A 16,322-nucleotide genomic window follows, 5' to 3' on the forward strand; every position below is an offset into this window, starting at 1 on the left:
CTCCTACCTCGTCTGTCTCTTCTGAAAAGCTTTGGTCCATAATGTCTTTGTGTACATACATCACAGAGTAGTTTATTGGTCTCAGTAAGTTTTTCATTACGGGTAAATTGATACAAACAGTGATGGATGGAACCTTCTTCCAAGTCCAAATCTTCCCTGTTTGCAAGAGTACAAAACGCTGTTTCTGGATCTTCAGTTGATACTTCACATGTCTTGACAGGAACAGTTTGAACATCATCTAAAGTACTCATATCGGATTCAGAGTTGGGATGCAAGTGTAATTTTGAAAAGTCAGTAGCGAGCTCTTCCTCATCTTCATTTTCATCATCCTCAACTTTCAAAGATAGGTTGTCAAGGCCATTGACAAGCTTCATAGGAGAATCTAAGCCTTCCATAGGAAGATCCACAAGAGACTCACTTTCTACACACTCTTGTTCTGGATCTCCTGTATTTTCATGTAAGCTTTGAACTGATTCTCTATTACTTCCCTGTATGCTCAAGTCTTTTTGAGGTAGGCAGTGATCTTTGCAATCATTTGACAATTCCTCTTCTTGCTTCACATCACGAGTTTCAGAATTAACTTCTGCCTCTGATTCTTGGTCATACTCGACGTTTTTTTCTGACTGCTCAGTTGCGCAAATATCCGTCAAGTGAAGCACCTTTCCTTGAAGTTTTTGCTGGCGACGCTGGCTCTGCAAATTGTGATACAGAAAAGATACAAGAATACAAAAAAACAGAGCTAGTCTAAATGCTATTTAGTATTTCTTACCATTTCTTTATCAGAAGTTTTATAGCATGCCATAGATGCAAAGGGCACAGGGGGGAAAATAATCCATGATTTAATTAGGGGTGATCAATTCCTACCAATACTGAATTTATCTTCACTCAGACAATTCCCACTGCACCTTGTTACACAGTACCTTCAAAACACAACTAATGATTCCCTTTATGTCTTCCTCATTCTTTCTTATGTCTGTATCCTGAAGTTTTGTTAATGTTCTTGCAATTAATGACTGATACAAATTAATGCTACTTCAGACAGGCAACATAAACTCCACATTCTTCTGGATATTAGCATATTCTTAGCACAGCAATTCTTAACAGAACATGTAACTTAATAGCAAAGATGTAGATATATAACTGTTGGGCATTTGAGGAGAAACTCTAAGCTGTCGCCTTCTTCATCTAAACCAGCAAAACAAAAATAATTTGTTTTACCAGAAGTTGCAAGCGCTTCATTAATAAAAGTGAAATACTTATCAAAACCAACCTTGGCTTGTTTCTTGGCCTGTTTCTTTGCTTTTTTCTGAAGGTGCTTACTTGCACCAGGGGGCTCATCTCTCTGCTTAAGATAACAGTCGTTTTTGTCCTCTTCATCTTCAGATTCCTTTTCTTTGGCTTTTTTTATGTTTCTCTCATTTGTAATTTTTGCTTTCTACAAAAACCAAAAAGCCACAGAACAACCAAGAAGGAGAGATGATACTGTCCTGAAAAACCAAATAGCATTCCAAAGAAAAGCTGTAGGGCTGATATATTTTCTGAGCTTTCAGCTCAAGATATAATATTTTAGTGACTGTATCATACAATTAACTCACTTATGCTACCTTAATGTTTACGAAAGAGGTGTCTCATTCCAGAGAGAATCCACGTGAAACAATGACTTGCAGAACGAAAGAGTATGAAAAAATCAGGTTACCAAGAGTCAAATTCTGCACCCTTAAAAGGGCAGCATGCTCTTTGGCTCTAATAGATGTGCATTTAACAAGATTAATATTTTACACAAGTGGAGACATTTTCAGTTGAACTGCCTGCCACAGAGCTTGTTTGCTTCTGCTGAAATGAAATTTGCTTGTTGCAGAAAACAAATGATCCCTTTGGCTGAAGGGGCTTCATTTCAATATTTACTCATTAGCTTTTGTGTAAGTAGTGCTATGTAACAAATCTGAAATATTATATATATAGATTATCAATATGAAGCACAAAGTGAAATAAGTATTCTGAGTGCCTAGAGGTCGATCAAATACAACACTGATCAAGTAACTATTCTACAGTGTTTCTTAACTTTATTCTATAACCTGAATACTATAAGTTTTTTTTGCACTCGGTGCAGAAAAATGGATGAAAAAAAGCGCATTTAAGCAACCATTAGGAACCCATCACTGTCATTCAATTTAGTTCAGTTTCAAAACAGTGAAAATGAATTGGGGAACATTGTTCTTTGCACCTTGATAATCTACAGCAGTGAGACAACACTGGAACGTATTAGATAATGCCCTAAAATAATCTCTACATTAGAAACATTAACTGACAAAGCAGCAAGATCACCAGCACACTATCAGTGATTTTCCAGAGACAGTTTGAGCCACAGCTTGCAGGAATGACTCTCATGAAAATCTTATTCTCTATCCTTCTGGGCAAATTTATAATTTAACTTTCAAAAGAGACATTTAGAAAGATGCAAATTAATTCCCTAATCATTATATAATAAAGGCATTTTCATATAAGCAAACAAAAACGAAGCCATAATGCAAGCACGCACAATTTCTTACCTGATCATCTAGTACGGGAAGTGACAAATCAAGGAAAGACTCATGGACCAAGGATACCTTTAAATGAATATTTAACAGTCCAATTTAATTTTGTTTGAAAGTGGCTGGCTTGCTGTCAATTGGCTTATTTGTATGTAGCCTCATTTGCATTCAATGCTTGCTTTCACTTGTGTGCACAAACGTAAAAACCAGTTAATATACCTTCACAAACAGCTATCCATAACCAAAATCCAGCAGTCATGCTACAAAGAAATAAGTAAGAAATTCTTCTACAAACTTCAGTTTCCTAGTGGCCTAGGAATGTGAGAACCCAACTCAGGGCCTAGGAGACTGATATCTGCAACCTGTCATTATATCCATCTAGACCACCCTTAATTACTTCATTCTCAGGATACATTATCTCAACAGTGCTTTCCAGCTTAACCGTTTCCCTGGCAATCCCACGGTCATTCTAGTGTGTCAAAAGGAAAGACTTAATCATCAGATGAAAAAGCCAACGGCCCCTGGCTGCATACTGCAGGTAGCAGAACAACTCATCCACTTTACAGTTTGTACCACTGGAAGGTGTTTACTAAGAATTCAAGAGTGAATTCTCTTGGTGGAGGCAGCTTGCTGTTGCTGACCTCTTCTTTTCTGGAAGGAATCTGAAAGGAACTGAAAGATCAGCTTTATAATATATGGGAAGAAACATTTCAGCCAAATCATGCCCCTCTTTGAAAAGCATGCAGCTAGTTAACTCTTAGAAGCGTATTAACTGACGCAAACCTCTCCAGTTTCACTGATTTCTACATGTAGTGACTTTGGGGGTTCTCCTGCAGATTACATAAAATTATACTCTAGGCTATTCAGAGCAGGCAGTTTACTTACGGTTCTGCATTCCTCACACATAATCGTACTGGTTAATTCTCCACCAAAGATTCGATCTACAAAACTCTGTATTCCCTTTTTCTTTTCATATTCTGAGAATTGACAAAGTATACAGTAAAGTTAATAATATTAAAAATATGATACTGGCAACCAATTTAGTTATGGCGTACCAAATAAAAAGAAGAGAATACAGTATGGAAGAGGTATGATGGCACGTGTTGACCTCTTCTCTTTCCTCAAGAAGTACAGTAAAATTCTTAAATTAAGATTCTTTCGTATATCAAAGGAATGGGGGCAAAAATATATTTGCAGGAGACAGCTTGACTGAACCAACAGCTTTACCACTTTCTCAGCTCAAACACATTTCCCTGTTTTCTCAGAAGTATTGCATCCCAGTAAGAATTCCTGTTTTCTCTCAGGACTTACTGAACATAAAATAAAAAAAAGCACCACCTTTTCTCTGTACAGGTGCCCTACGAACAAAACCATTTTTCCTCAAGTTATATTGTCAGTGTAGCACATAGTCTCAATCTAAATTGCTCTTCATCTTCTAATCTAAGTCATGCTGAAAAGTTTAAAAATTCTTTTGTTCACTGTTTATTGTACCATTGCTAAGTGACAACGGACTATTAGGACTGAATAAATCATTACATTCATTGTTCTAATAATTTAATTTCTTACATAGCATTTGAATGATTAAACACTACCCAAACATATTTTGATGTATAAAGTCCATAGATTCAACTCTCTCTTACACTGTTAAGAAGGAAATGCCACCAAGTTCAGCAAGACATTTATACAAATAGACTAACACTATGGAGCCTTAAATTCTAGATAGACACAATTCAAGAGATAGAATAGTTTTACAATTAGACATGGGTCTTTTACTTATTACTATTAGCATTACTTTGGGTACTTCAGTGAAACAGAAGATTTTAAATAATGACTTCAGCAAAATGTATTTTACCTTTAATTTTCTTTTTAAGTTCTTCTTCATTTTGTTTGTTAGAGTCAGTCAATGCCTTCAGTATTCCAACACTTACTTGCTGAAATTTTCAAAACAAACAGACACTGTAAAATTCAGTAAACTAATTCGGTTAGTTTGTTTTAGAAAATGTTTCAGATCCAGGAAAACATTTACTCTTCACCAATTAAGAGAATCAATACAAACACCACAAATGCCTGCAGATGCACAAAATAGTTTCTTTGGATATTAAAAATATAACCAAGCAAGAAACAAGCTTGCAACCATAATGTTACAATTAGCATGTATGAAAAACAGTCTAAGAATGAAATACTTGCTCAAACTAAAACTGGGGGAATTAAAAAAAAAAATATTAAAAATTTCCATAAGTGAGATTTTGGACATTTCAGAAATTAAGACAAAAGGACATTCTTTACGGTGACTACACATACTCCAAACCCACTTTTCCTGTAAAAGTTTTGGACAAGTCAATCTAATTCCAAAGAACAATGGACATTTATATTAGAAGTGTTGAATTAACCAAAAACCTTTAGAACAAGCAAAACCAAACCTTTTTACTTGCTTTTAACAGAAAAGCATGGAGAATGACCAGCACACTACTTTCAGAAAAGGCTGAAAATATAATTACCTTAGAAACATATACAATGCGTGCAATATGTGTAAGAGGGATAGCCACAAACAAACTTTGAATTGTTTTGTTAAAAAAAATTAGCAATAGCCGTGGCTGCTCCTCTGCAACCCCACTGCTTAAGCTGCCTGGTTCTACAGCTCAATTATTAATCTGCTTCAAGTACGTGCAACAGGCAGCACAAACCACCCCAGGCAGGTTGACTTATGTCAGAAAAAAATATTCTTTCTCTCCTCAGCAGAGGAGAAAGTCTCAGCCTGGGGTATCAAGAAAGGTATGCACAACTACGAAAGCAGCACTCACTTGGATTTCTTCTGCTCTCATTCCATCAAGTAAGTAACGAAGCAATTCGTGGCTGTCTTGTTGCTGGTAACCTTTAAAGCGTATTGCTCTGTTAAATGAAACAATAATTGAAATGTATAACTGAGCTTAGAGACAAAGTAAAAGCAACTCCTACCAGACACAAAAGGACGAAGTCTTGGGCATGTATGTATATAAAAGCAGTAAGTGTCCATATATGGTATTTCCTAAAAATACAAAGCTAGCTAATCAGGATATGTCACTGAACACCTTTCATTTTTCTTCTATTTGTTTATATTTTGCTCTTTATTCTCTTCTTTCGAAACTCATTAAATACAACTAAATAACGTGATGTGAACTCAAGGACAAAAAGGGAGAAAAATTACCTACTTTTTAAACAAATAACAAACTTTTTTCATACTCGCTATGACATGCAATTGGACAGATACTCACTTTTTACAAACCTGAGCAAAAAGTTCCTTAGGAGTGACTACCCCTTTTTTTGTCTCTTGCATTTCTGTCAGGAACTGGTACATAGCTAATGTCAAAGGACCTGGTTGATCTAGTTTTATCAGCTGAGGTTCCTGTTTTAAACAAAAGCAACAAAGTTGTTCTGCCTTAATTTGGTGACAGATCCTTCTGAAGTCAGTTTTTCCTGATCTTTTTCCTAATCTTTCCTATCAAGTAGAATATACAAAATTCCAAAATGGCATAACTTCATCTGACCAAAACAAACAAAATATTTCAACACATGGTTTCTCATGATACGATAAGAAAACACTGGGTTAGGAACTATTAATTATTTATAGCTTAGTTGCAACTCTGGATTTCTTGCTTTTATTCGGAAAGAAAAAAACCTCATTTTCTTAAACTGCATAATTCTTCTTTCCCATTCAAATCCCCAACTGTAATGACAGGTGCATTATTTAAGGTTGCTGCAGACATCCTCTAATTTCCTATTTGGCATTTAGACAAGTAACACTACAGCAAAAATTACATGTTTTCATCCTGTAAATAACATAATCATAGCATAAGTATTCCTTTGATGATAACTAATAGTTAGAGCACTGAATCATGGCTCTTTCACTTTGAATCAAAGACCTCTGCTGACTTCAGAGGCAGCTTTATGGAAGTCAATGGTGAAGTTCTCACTGACTTTGCATCTTAATTTTGTCAGCATTTAGCTGAAAAAGCTTTAAAATCCAGAGATGACCGTTGCTTGTTTCTTTAACAGACTGGAAGGGTGAGAATAAACACTATGGAGATCAAAACATAGATACCATGGATAACTCAGGTGACTCAATTTTAATCGTTGTGTCAGGCATTTTAGCTTCTTTAAGCAGCTCTCTCAGGATGGGAGTTTGTGATAAATTCTGCAGAACATAACAGAAAGAAAAAGATTGATAACTGGGGAAAAAGACAAAGGGCAGCCAAGTTCCACTGGTCATGGAATTTGTAGCAATCAGATCAGCAGCAATTTATTTCTGCCAAACACAGACGTAGGGAGTAACTACCGCTCTGGAAATTCTAACAGTGTTTAACAGTTAAGGGTACGTTCCATATAGCTAACTGGACTTCCAAATGTCCTCTCTATATATACCAGAGATTGTAGAAAGCCTAAAAGTACTATTCTTTTACAAACTGATCTTCTGGCAATCTGTTTACTAACGTCTGATTCTAAAATCAAAAGGCAAGATGTAGTGTGCATATTTGCTTGATTTAAAATTTTTTTTTTAAAAATAATAAAAATCAAACCATTTACTAAAACCAGCAAGTTTGAGTGAAGCTTCAGCATCAAGAGCTTCAGAACACAAGATTACATGTGAGTTTTAATACACATGAAACAGCAAGTTTATTCTACCCAAACACTTCTTAGCTGAGCAAGACACACAGGATGGCAATGCAATATGCTCATCCTCCTAATATTTAGTTTTACTTGCTTTCCTGTTGCTGAGAGAGACATTTCTGTTTCAGTGAACATCTATGGTCTTTGGTTATTAATCTCTAATATTCTAAGAAGTCAGCAAGGGTTATGTGCCAAAGTATCTTATTTTTATTTTTTACTAGCTGGTATGTTTAATCTACATCAGTGAAAGATGTTGTCCCTCAAAGACAAAGCAGTTTGCTATATTTTTCTTTAGAGCAAGTCTGAACCTGCAGTTTAATTTCATCATATTTCTCTGGGCCAACACACTATTTTTAGAAAGAATCCATCATTCTTGGCAGAGAAAAAGCACATTCTAATTGTGTCATTGTAAAACACTGCAGTTGTTGTGGTCTGAGCTGGGGTTTTTTTTTGTTTTTCTTTTGCTATTCAATATTTTTTAAGAGTAGAAATAACTACTGTACCTGCATCACTGCATTAAAAAAACATGTATTCCCCAAGTTACTAAGTCCTTTCACAGTCACTTCCGAGTTAGTACTTGAAAGAGAATTCTCTTCTTTATGTGAGACTTCTTTTTCTTGCTCATTCTTGCTGTCTTTTTCTACTTTTTTATTTTCAAATTCTTTGTTCACTTCTTGTTTTTCTACTGAAATAATAAAAAAAAAAGCCCACATATTAACTCAGTAATGGAATGGGATAGGAAAAGGTTATTATAGGCAGCAGCAATCTATATTTAAAACTTAAACATTTTATCATTAATTCTGTAATTGTAGAAATGTAACACTACTGGTTTAGGTTCTTAAACTGTTTTGGTAACAAGAGTTAAAAAACAAACAAAACAAAACAGCCAACAAACAAAAACTATGAAACAACCCGCCCTGAAATGCTATTTCAGATCAGCAAGCAAATTAAACTTGCCACTTAGCCTACAAGCCATTCATGCCAACAGCCTCCGAAACTCTGCTTTTGTTATCTGAAATTTCATTCCACAAAATCACCTACGTTAGGGCTTTATAAAACATCCAGCAAGATGGTATCTGAGATAATATCCCTTTTGACATGACACTATTGTCTGAAATGAAATGCATCGACCTTCTACTGTCGAAGCATTGTCATGTTCATTTCATGAAGCTAAACAGATCAAACCGTAAGGTTCATATTCTTTAAGACATGCTAAAGATATTTTCCCTAGAATCACTTTGGTGTATAGCTCAAAACTTCAATGACTTGCTCGATAAAACCATAAGGGAATTTAAGGTAATTTTCAGGCTAACACCTACACTGGTTCTACCAGTTTGGTAGCCTACTATTGACTAGGTTTCTAATAAAGAGGGCTGTGAGCCAAGATTAGCTTTCAAATAAAGTAATGCCAGCTCAGGAAAAGTAAAGAAAACGGGCAATACAATCTTTGCAGATGGACAAGAAACAGACGGATGGACAACAACAGATGGAACACCTGAGACAGACAACAACTGCACCCTGGTATTGATTTGTTTCCCAGTTCAAACTTGAAGAAGTTTTGGCAACCAATATGAAGTTCAAATAGTAGATGTAGAGAAACTACGTATCTGGGAAAGGCTGACCAAAACAACTCAAAGATTCTGATGCCTGTGGGAAAACCTCAGCTGCTTCCTGAACAAATACTTTGAGACAGCCACTTGGCACTGCTGGATGGTTGGGATCTAATTCCCAAAGGGGCAAGATGTCACCCAAGTGTAGAATGGTGTTGGAATTTTGGACAGCCATGACTTGTAGCATTTATTTTGATATGCAGATTCTGCCAGGTTTTCTAGTGGAAATGCCTTGTACAGAAACAGTTTTGCCATTGTGGAAATCAGGGGGTTTTGCTGGGTTTGTCTCCTTTTAAAACAGCCAAGTTTTGCAGACAGACTGCAGGCTGACCACGCTGAAGCTACCTATACTAAATGTAGACCCAGAAGAAAAATCCTCTTGTATATTCCTTCCATTAGGAAATGTCCTGTAACAGGTGGAGACTTAGTCATTCCATCTGATACATTCACAAATACCTACAAAAGTACTTTTAAAATATCAAATCAAACTATCTGTAAGCAATGACAATTTTCCTTACATCTAAAGACAGTCTGAGCAATACTGACAAATAAACACAGCACTTCTAAGTACTGAACGTCAACTCCTCACAGAACAACTGAACACCACATTTAAAAAAAAGTCATCGTAAAACTGCATTTTTTTTCCTCCTATTCCTGTATTTCTCATCTGTAAGTTTAGGGGACAATGAGCAAAAAATCCTAGTCCAGTTAGTCTACTTAGGCATTTTACTTTGCTGTAAGGTGCTCTAAATGTTAAATCTAATTTTGTGCCCATTCCAGATTTACAGTACTGTCTCCTACATTTAAGGGACTTTCTGATGTACTGTATATATACCGTAACTACTTACCTGCATGTGCTGAGTCAAGACAAACTTGTTTTCTAACATATTCCACAGTCTGGCCCAATCGGTTTGAGGAATTATATGGAACTTCATTATCGCATATGTAGCACCTGTCTCCACCCCACCCCCCCAAAGAAAAACAGTTAATCCTATTTTTTCTCTTGTTTAAAAATCATAAACTATTTGCTTGTTTGATGAAATTCATTACACAAAGTTACAAAAACTTAGAAAATTTCGATCTATTTCTGATCAAGAAAATAAAAGTTTAAAAAGTCATCTTTAAGTGACTTTAGTGACTGGAGCTTGAAATGTACAAATATAAATTAGACTCTTAAAAGATGTGCTAAGAAACCTTGTTGCAAGAAAAATAAATGCAGAGAAAATTTTACCAAAAATCAAGAAAGAAAGATATCAGGCCCTAAGAAAATGACATACGAATGCTATGGCATGGAAAAATATTCTGGGTATTCTAACCAAGCAAGTACTTGACCAAATTTAAACTGGATAAGACATAAATCAATGTCCTCTGTTACTCCTGCATACTGTTATTTACTCGTCCATTGCTGTTACAAACCTGTTTGTCTCTTTATGAGCAAAGAAGTGCATGGTTAGGCCACTAATCTGTTTTAAATGAAATTGTGAAAGAAGCTGCAGTGATAAAGGCTCAAGTAAGACTAAAATTGTGTCAGAACACATACAGCTGAAGGAGAGCTGTGTGCGCTGATTTTGTAGTTCTGCCCAACCAGCTCTTTGAAGAGGTGACAAAAGGTATTGAAGACAATGCAAATACTTCTGCACCTCAAAACACACCACCTGCAGTTTGTAGGCACAAATACATTTAGCAGATTGCAGGATTATCGTAAGTCAGACTATTTTCTGATATTAAAAGCAGCAGAAGTCTGCAGCAAAGTGCTTCCTTAAATCTCTAAGATTTTTGGAATTAGCTGTTAATTTCCATATCTCCTCAAAAAAATTGGCTGAACTTTTGGATCCCTGAGTATGTATTTATTGTATGTCTGATTAGTTATAAAAATACGCATTCTCACTCCTGGAATAACAAATGATAGTTCCTTCCATGAACTATCATAACTTTTCATCTGTGAAAAGTTTTGTATGTAACATCAAGGGAATCAAGGGACTGAATGAAGTTTTTTCAGTGATGGCCATCTGACCAGTGGGAGAAAAATATAAGTAGGTCCAACAGAGAGTCTCAGGAAAGACAGCTGGGATTTTTGTGTGTAGAAATGCTTTATGTAGGTCCAGAGATAAATCCTAGAACTCACAAAGAAAAGATAACACAAATTATAACCCAGCCTCTGTTGCCCTCTAGCTATGTCTTCTAACTGTTGCCTGACAAACTCACCACACACTCCAGTTGTCCAAGCTGAGAACCAAACAATGGGGATCTGATCTTGGCGTTGTGTAGTGCTTTAAAGCATGCTGCTCTTGAGAATTTCTGTCACAACCCTGTAACATTGAGAACCAGAAATGTAAAAAATTCCAGTTGACCATCAATGAAATATATAGAGAGTTAAGAGTATAAACAAAGTATTAAAATGAAAACAGTTTACTTATGTTAGACTAATTAGGATGAACACATAGGTCTTTATTTCACACTTATTTCTGCAGAAAGAAAGGTACTGGGTGCAGAATAACTATAAAGTTGCTCAGAGACTGTGTATCTAATTTACAAATTCCAGTTTGAAGAATGAAACACAACAAAAACCTCACCAGCATGCAGAGTCCTAAGTTTAATAAACTAATGTAAGCATAAGTTCGTATTGTAAAAATCATAAATTCAGAGTATGAACACAATTTTTTTATCTTCTTAGCAAAATAATGTGGACTTTCTAGGAAAACAAGTCCTCAAGATGGTGGTGTAGCCTTAAGCCTGCTAGAAGCTTGGCACTAAGGCATTTAAGTACTTCATCTGCAGTTCAGAGCAGACATTTTTCCAATTGCACTACAGTATATAAAATCATTTATGTAACACCACCTTTAAAAGAAAAAAAAAAGAGAGAATGTAAAAGTTTAGTGGAAAAGCTCTCTTGTTCCATTATGAGACACTGAAAGATATTAAGAGAAATTAACAACAAAACAAGATATACCCTATGGCCACATTTTAGACATAACCAAATTGAAGGGCTTTCACCAGTCTCTCCCTCAGATTTCTCTTGTGTCTTATTGTCTGCTTTGCAGTCCTGACAAACATGCCATTCCACATTCAGCAGGGCCTTTTTCAGATGGCCTTGTTCCAGTCCTTTACGAATATGCTTGCACACAGGCTCTACAAAATAAACAGCACAAGAAAGATGTAGGCATCATAACAAATGCAAGCACCAAAGACATGGGTAGCAATCTAGAAACTGGGACAGCCTTCCTAGAGTCAAAGAAACCCCGGGAATACTGTTGATCCATATTAAACTACTGAATTACAGAAAAAGAAAAAAAATAAAGCTGAGCTGCCTCAGTGAAATTAATGCAGCAGACTGTGACAGAAAGAATGGCAGAGTCATCCTACCTACACCATTATCACTTCGCACTACAATGTTACGCCCTACTCAGAGCTGCATCTTCTGGGCCTGGTGTGAACGAAACCTAGTTAGCCAAACTCCAAGAATGGTTACACCAAGAACGGACATCTGTTGCTACGAGCTACTCTCAGGAATTTAACTATCTTATTTCTTTTTGTTTATTTTTTAAGATTGTTGGTTACGCCATCACTTGGACAAAGAAAAGCTGTCTGTAAGTCTTATTTCTTTTTGTTTATTTTTTAAGATCGTTGGTTACACCATCACTTGGACAAAGAAAAGCTGTCTGTAAGCCTTAGTCACATAGAGAGAAATTGCTACTGACTAACAGTGTACATGCAAACTGATTCAAGTTCTTCCAAATAAAACATGAAGAACGTATTTTGATGTTTTTCCTTTTTTTTTCCCCCCCAGTGTAGGCTTCCAAGACATTTAGTATGATCAGCCCACAATTCATAGAATCATAGGATGGCCTAGGGTGGAAGGGACCTTAATTTAATCCAACCTCCCTGTCATGGGCAGGGACGCCTCTCAACTACATCAGGCAACACATGGGGACCGAACAGGGATCAAATCCGCGACCTTGGTGTTATCAGCACCACGCTCCAACCGACTGAGCTAACGGGCCTCCTTCTTCACTACTTGCATTTACAAATGTCTGAACTTGCAAATACAGGGTCAAATAACTGACAGTACAAAGAGTTATCTCAAAATTAAAAAAGCAGAAAGCAAACAAGTCCATGCTAAAAGAAAAATTCTGCACATGCTTCATACGTAAAAAAAAATAAAAATCAGCTTTTATGAGAAGAATTACACAGATCTTTACACAATTCAACTGCCTCACATCCTCTGCTACAGAGCTATTTTTATTGCTCAGATAGCATAACAGCTCTGAATCTATCTTTGTTGAAGACCATAGGCAAGATTATAGCCTCAAGAGAGCAAACTTTTTTTGGCATGAGCTGAAACTAGTGGTAAGTTTTGTACCTGTTCTGTTTCTGCCCAAGATTACAGGGTTTTACCACAGTACAAATGCTAGTTAGATGCATTCTCAGAGGCTTTAAAAAAAAATATAAGCATCATCTACAACTTCAAAATTGTCTTTTTTAAACAGCCCTTTTCTGTACTGGCCACTACTATTACAGTGGAGTTATTCACAATGATCAACGTTAGTTTACATTTGTGGCTTTACATGACTTTGACAGGGCAAGCTAGCCTATTTTTAGCCAAGTAAGTGAGATGCCATTAGCATTTGCACCATAACCGATTTCTTCGCTGAAGAAAGATGAGGAACAGTCCTAGCAGACATTGATCTTAACTCCACAGGGAAAAAAAAAACACACAAAAAACCCTTCCACTGAAAAATCCCCAAGAAAAGAAGGTAAAAAGCCATAGGAGACAGAAGCTGCCACAAGACCAGGACAACCAGGAAACCCAAGTAGAATAGACTTGGATTTAAAATAAACAGGCCATCGCACCAGGCCACCTGGCTAAAACTGTAAGTGCACTCTCTCCTAGTTCAGTTAGCGTGGCTCAACTTGTTTCCCCAGTTGGGATCACCAGTAAAGATGGGCAGGACATGGTCTGTGACCTGGTAGACAAGATGGTAGAAAAGAATGCTACACAGCACAAGCGAAAACAAGAGCTGGAATAACCAGGGTGAAGAAGATAATAAATACAATTTCAACACACGGGTGAGATCCAGAACAGCTGGAAGGATAACATTAACTATCTGGGATTAGGAACTATTAGGAACAGAAGGTGAGAAGAGAAAGAGGTTTTAATCAAAAAGCACAAGGACTAGAGAGCTGAGGTACACAGGGCCAGTATTAAGCTAATTGCTAGTGTAAAGACAAATGATTTCACATAAATATTTTAATCACAAACTTTACTACTGAAGCAAGACTGTTCTGCAACAGAATCTTCATTAGGAAAATGCTATTTAAATCTATCATGACAAACCTAGCAGCTGACTATACAAACCCTTCATATTCTGAGGAATTTTATACGATTTGATATGATCTGTGTATCAGTAAAAAATTGCGTGTCTGAATTTCTTAAAAACCAGAAAATAATTCTAGCTTTCAAGTCAGTATTATTATTTAGAAAAGTAGCAACACTAAAGCTTCATGGCAGACTTCAGTTTCAATTATACAAACCCGTACTTTGTAAATGAGACTTCAAAGCCAGTGACTAGTGCAAAAACCTTCTAATATTAATGAGTTTTCAAGCCCTCTTTGAGGTCAAAACAAACATTAGGCCTACAGACTTCTCTGAGGAAACATACCCAGCGTATCCGGAGACTCATCAGACTGTGCAGTTTTGCCTTTGATGCGTTTCTTTCCCATATTTGTAGTCCGTAATTTTTCTTACATGGAAAAGTGACCTAGCAAAGAAAGACAGTAAATTAGAAAGTAGGTTTTGAGTTTACTTGTTCATTGCTAAACAGTAAATTATTTCTATGGCCAAGATGTCCCTTGAGGTGAATTAACTTGGTTTGACATTTTTTAAAGTAATTTTACTTTATCATGAACCAAGTTTAACTGTTATATAGGCAACATCACAGTGTGAATTATAAAATCCAAATGATTTAAAATCTTAAATCAAAAGCACCACGGAGAAGAAGAAGAAGAAGATGGGAAACTTAAGTATCAAGAAACATTAGGACTTGCACTTTAATTAATAGCACAGAGGTTTTATGAAAAAGAATTGGGTTTATTCCAATTAAATGCTGAACTTTTTTGCAATTACAGTATTCCTCTTTGCTGCACGTTCCTTGTATCTTTGATGAAGCCTGACACATGCAAATATTCTAACATATTTGAAAATATGCAGACAACGTGAGCTCCAATTTTTCATTTTCTTCCCTGGGGAAGAACTATCACTGACTTCCTACACACAGAATCACACAGAATGTTAGGGGTTGGAAGGGACCTCGAAAGATCATCTAGTCCAGCCCCCCTGCCAGAGCAGGATCCCCTAGGGCAGCCACACAGGAACACGTCCAGGTGGGTTTTGAAAGTTTCCAGAGAAGGAGACTCCACAACCTCACTGGGCAGCCTGTGCCAGGGCTCCGTCGCCCTCACAGTGAAAAAGTTTTTCCTCATGCTTTTGTGAAACCTTCTACGCTCCAGCTTGCAGGTGTGGTCTGTTACTTGGTATGCCTGTAAACCCTTCTAGACAAGAGTGATCTACTACTGCAGGTTCCTAAGAAAAGTGCTTGCCTTCAAAAAAGCTGCTACTGCACAGACAGCAGAACATTTTAACTTCTAGTCTGTAGCCCCTGTAAGGCCCTGTGTTTTAGTTCACAAAAGATCATTCAAAAAGACGAGGTAAACCTAAGAATCAACCTTATGCCGTGCAGTGAAAATATGCAAGCTAAAAGTGTTCACAAATCAAGTGTCTGCAGTCTTAATATGTCTCTGCAGGCTGGACTAACCCCACTGCCCACCCTTCCCATAAACATGTTGCTGACCAGCAACATTTATCCTTTTAGAACCACTTCTCAGCTTGTTCATACTCAGCCACAGCAAATAGCTGCCTGCTAGGACCCGTCACATCCAAAACCCAAAGTCAGCCCATGAGAACAGGAGAGAAACTACACTGGGAAGAGCTTAGGCACGATACCCGTAGAGGACGTGTATAAATAAACTTTATTTCAGGTTACTCAGCCGTTAAATTACCAGGCAGCAGCCACTTCAGCAAGGGCAGATGTGTCACCTTCTGCAACTTGCAATCAATTTTGCTCAGAAAAAAGAAATGACAGCTCATGCAACAAACTCCCTCTATAGCCCCCTTTTTTTCATTTTTTTTTGCAAAGAGCTACTATATCGTGTCAACGACTCTAAACCGTTAAAAATCATTTCCAAACTGACTTCGCTCCCGCCAAGAAGGCAGGGCAGCACCAACACAACAGCTGGCACCTCGAACCCACTCTGCGGCCGGGCTGATGTGCCCGACGGGCTCTTCACCGGCCTCTTCCACCGAACAGCCCAAGCAGCCGAAGCAGTAAAATGACCGTTCGTCTTATTTATTTATCTTTTTAATAACATAAACCGGACGGAGACCCGTGAAAAACGCCCGCAGAGCCACGCCTGGGCAACCACCGGGACAGGAGGTCGGGCCACACTGGGCTCCGCCGGACACCTGTCGCCACAGCGCGCA

The 16,322-nt window shown here is 37.2% G+C and overlaps 1 protein-coding gene across 1 annotated transcript; it reads right to left on the reverse strand.

Moving 5' to 3' along the window:
- Positions 1 to 7: 7 nt before the first annotated feature.
- On the reverse strand, positions 8 to 14,506 carry USP16 (ubiquitin specific peptidase 16; the record flags this gene model as incomplete). The annotated part of the gene is made up of 13 exons (XM_009876749.1): positions 14,446 to 14,506; positions 11,736 to 11,914; positions 10,991 to 11,094; positions 9,634 to 9,737; positions 7,679 to 7,860; positions 6,610 to 6,702; positions 5,783 to 5,913; positions 5,333 to 5,420; positions 4,384 to 4,462; positions 3,417 to 3,508; positions 2,550 to 2,606; positions 1,271 to 1,435; positions 8 to 692 (listed from the first exon to the last, which is right to left on the reverse strand). Coding segments are annotated over exons 1-13 (2,020 nt in total), but the record flags the coding sequence as incomplete, so codon positions are not given.
- Positions 14,507 to 16,322: the final 1,816 nt, after the last annotated feature.

This window comes from Apaloderma vittatum, unplaced genomic scaffold (assembly GCF_000703405.1).
Source record: "Apaloderma vittatum isolate BGI_N311 unplaced genomic scaffold, ASM70340v1 scaffold11279, whole genome shotgun sequence".
In the NCBI taxonomy this organism is placed as follows: Eukaryota; Metazoa; Chordata; class Aves; order Trogoniformes; family Trogonidae; genus Apaloderma; species Apaloderma vittatum.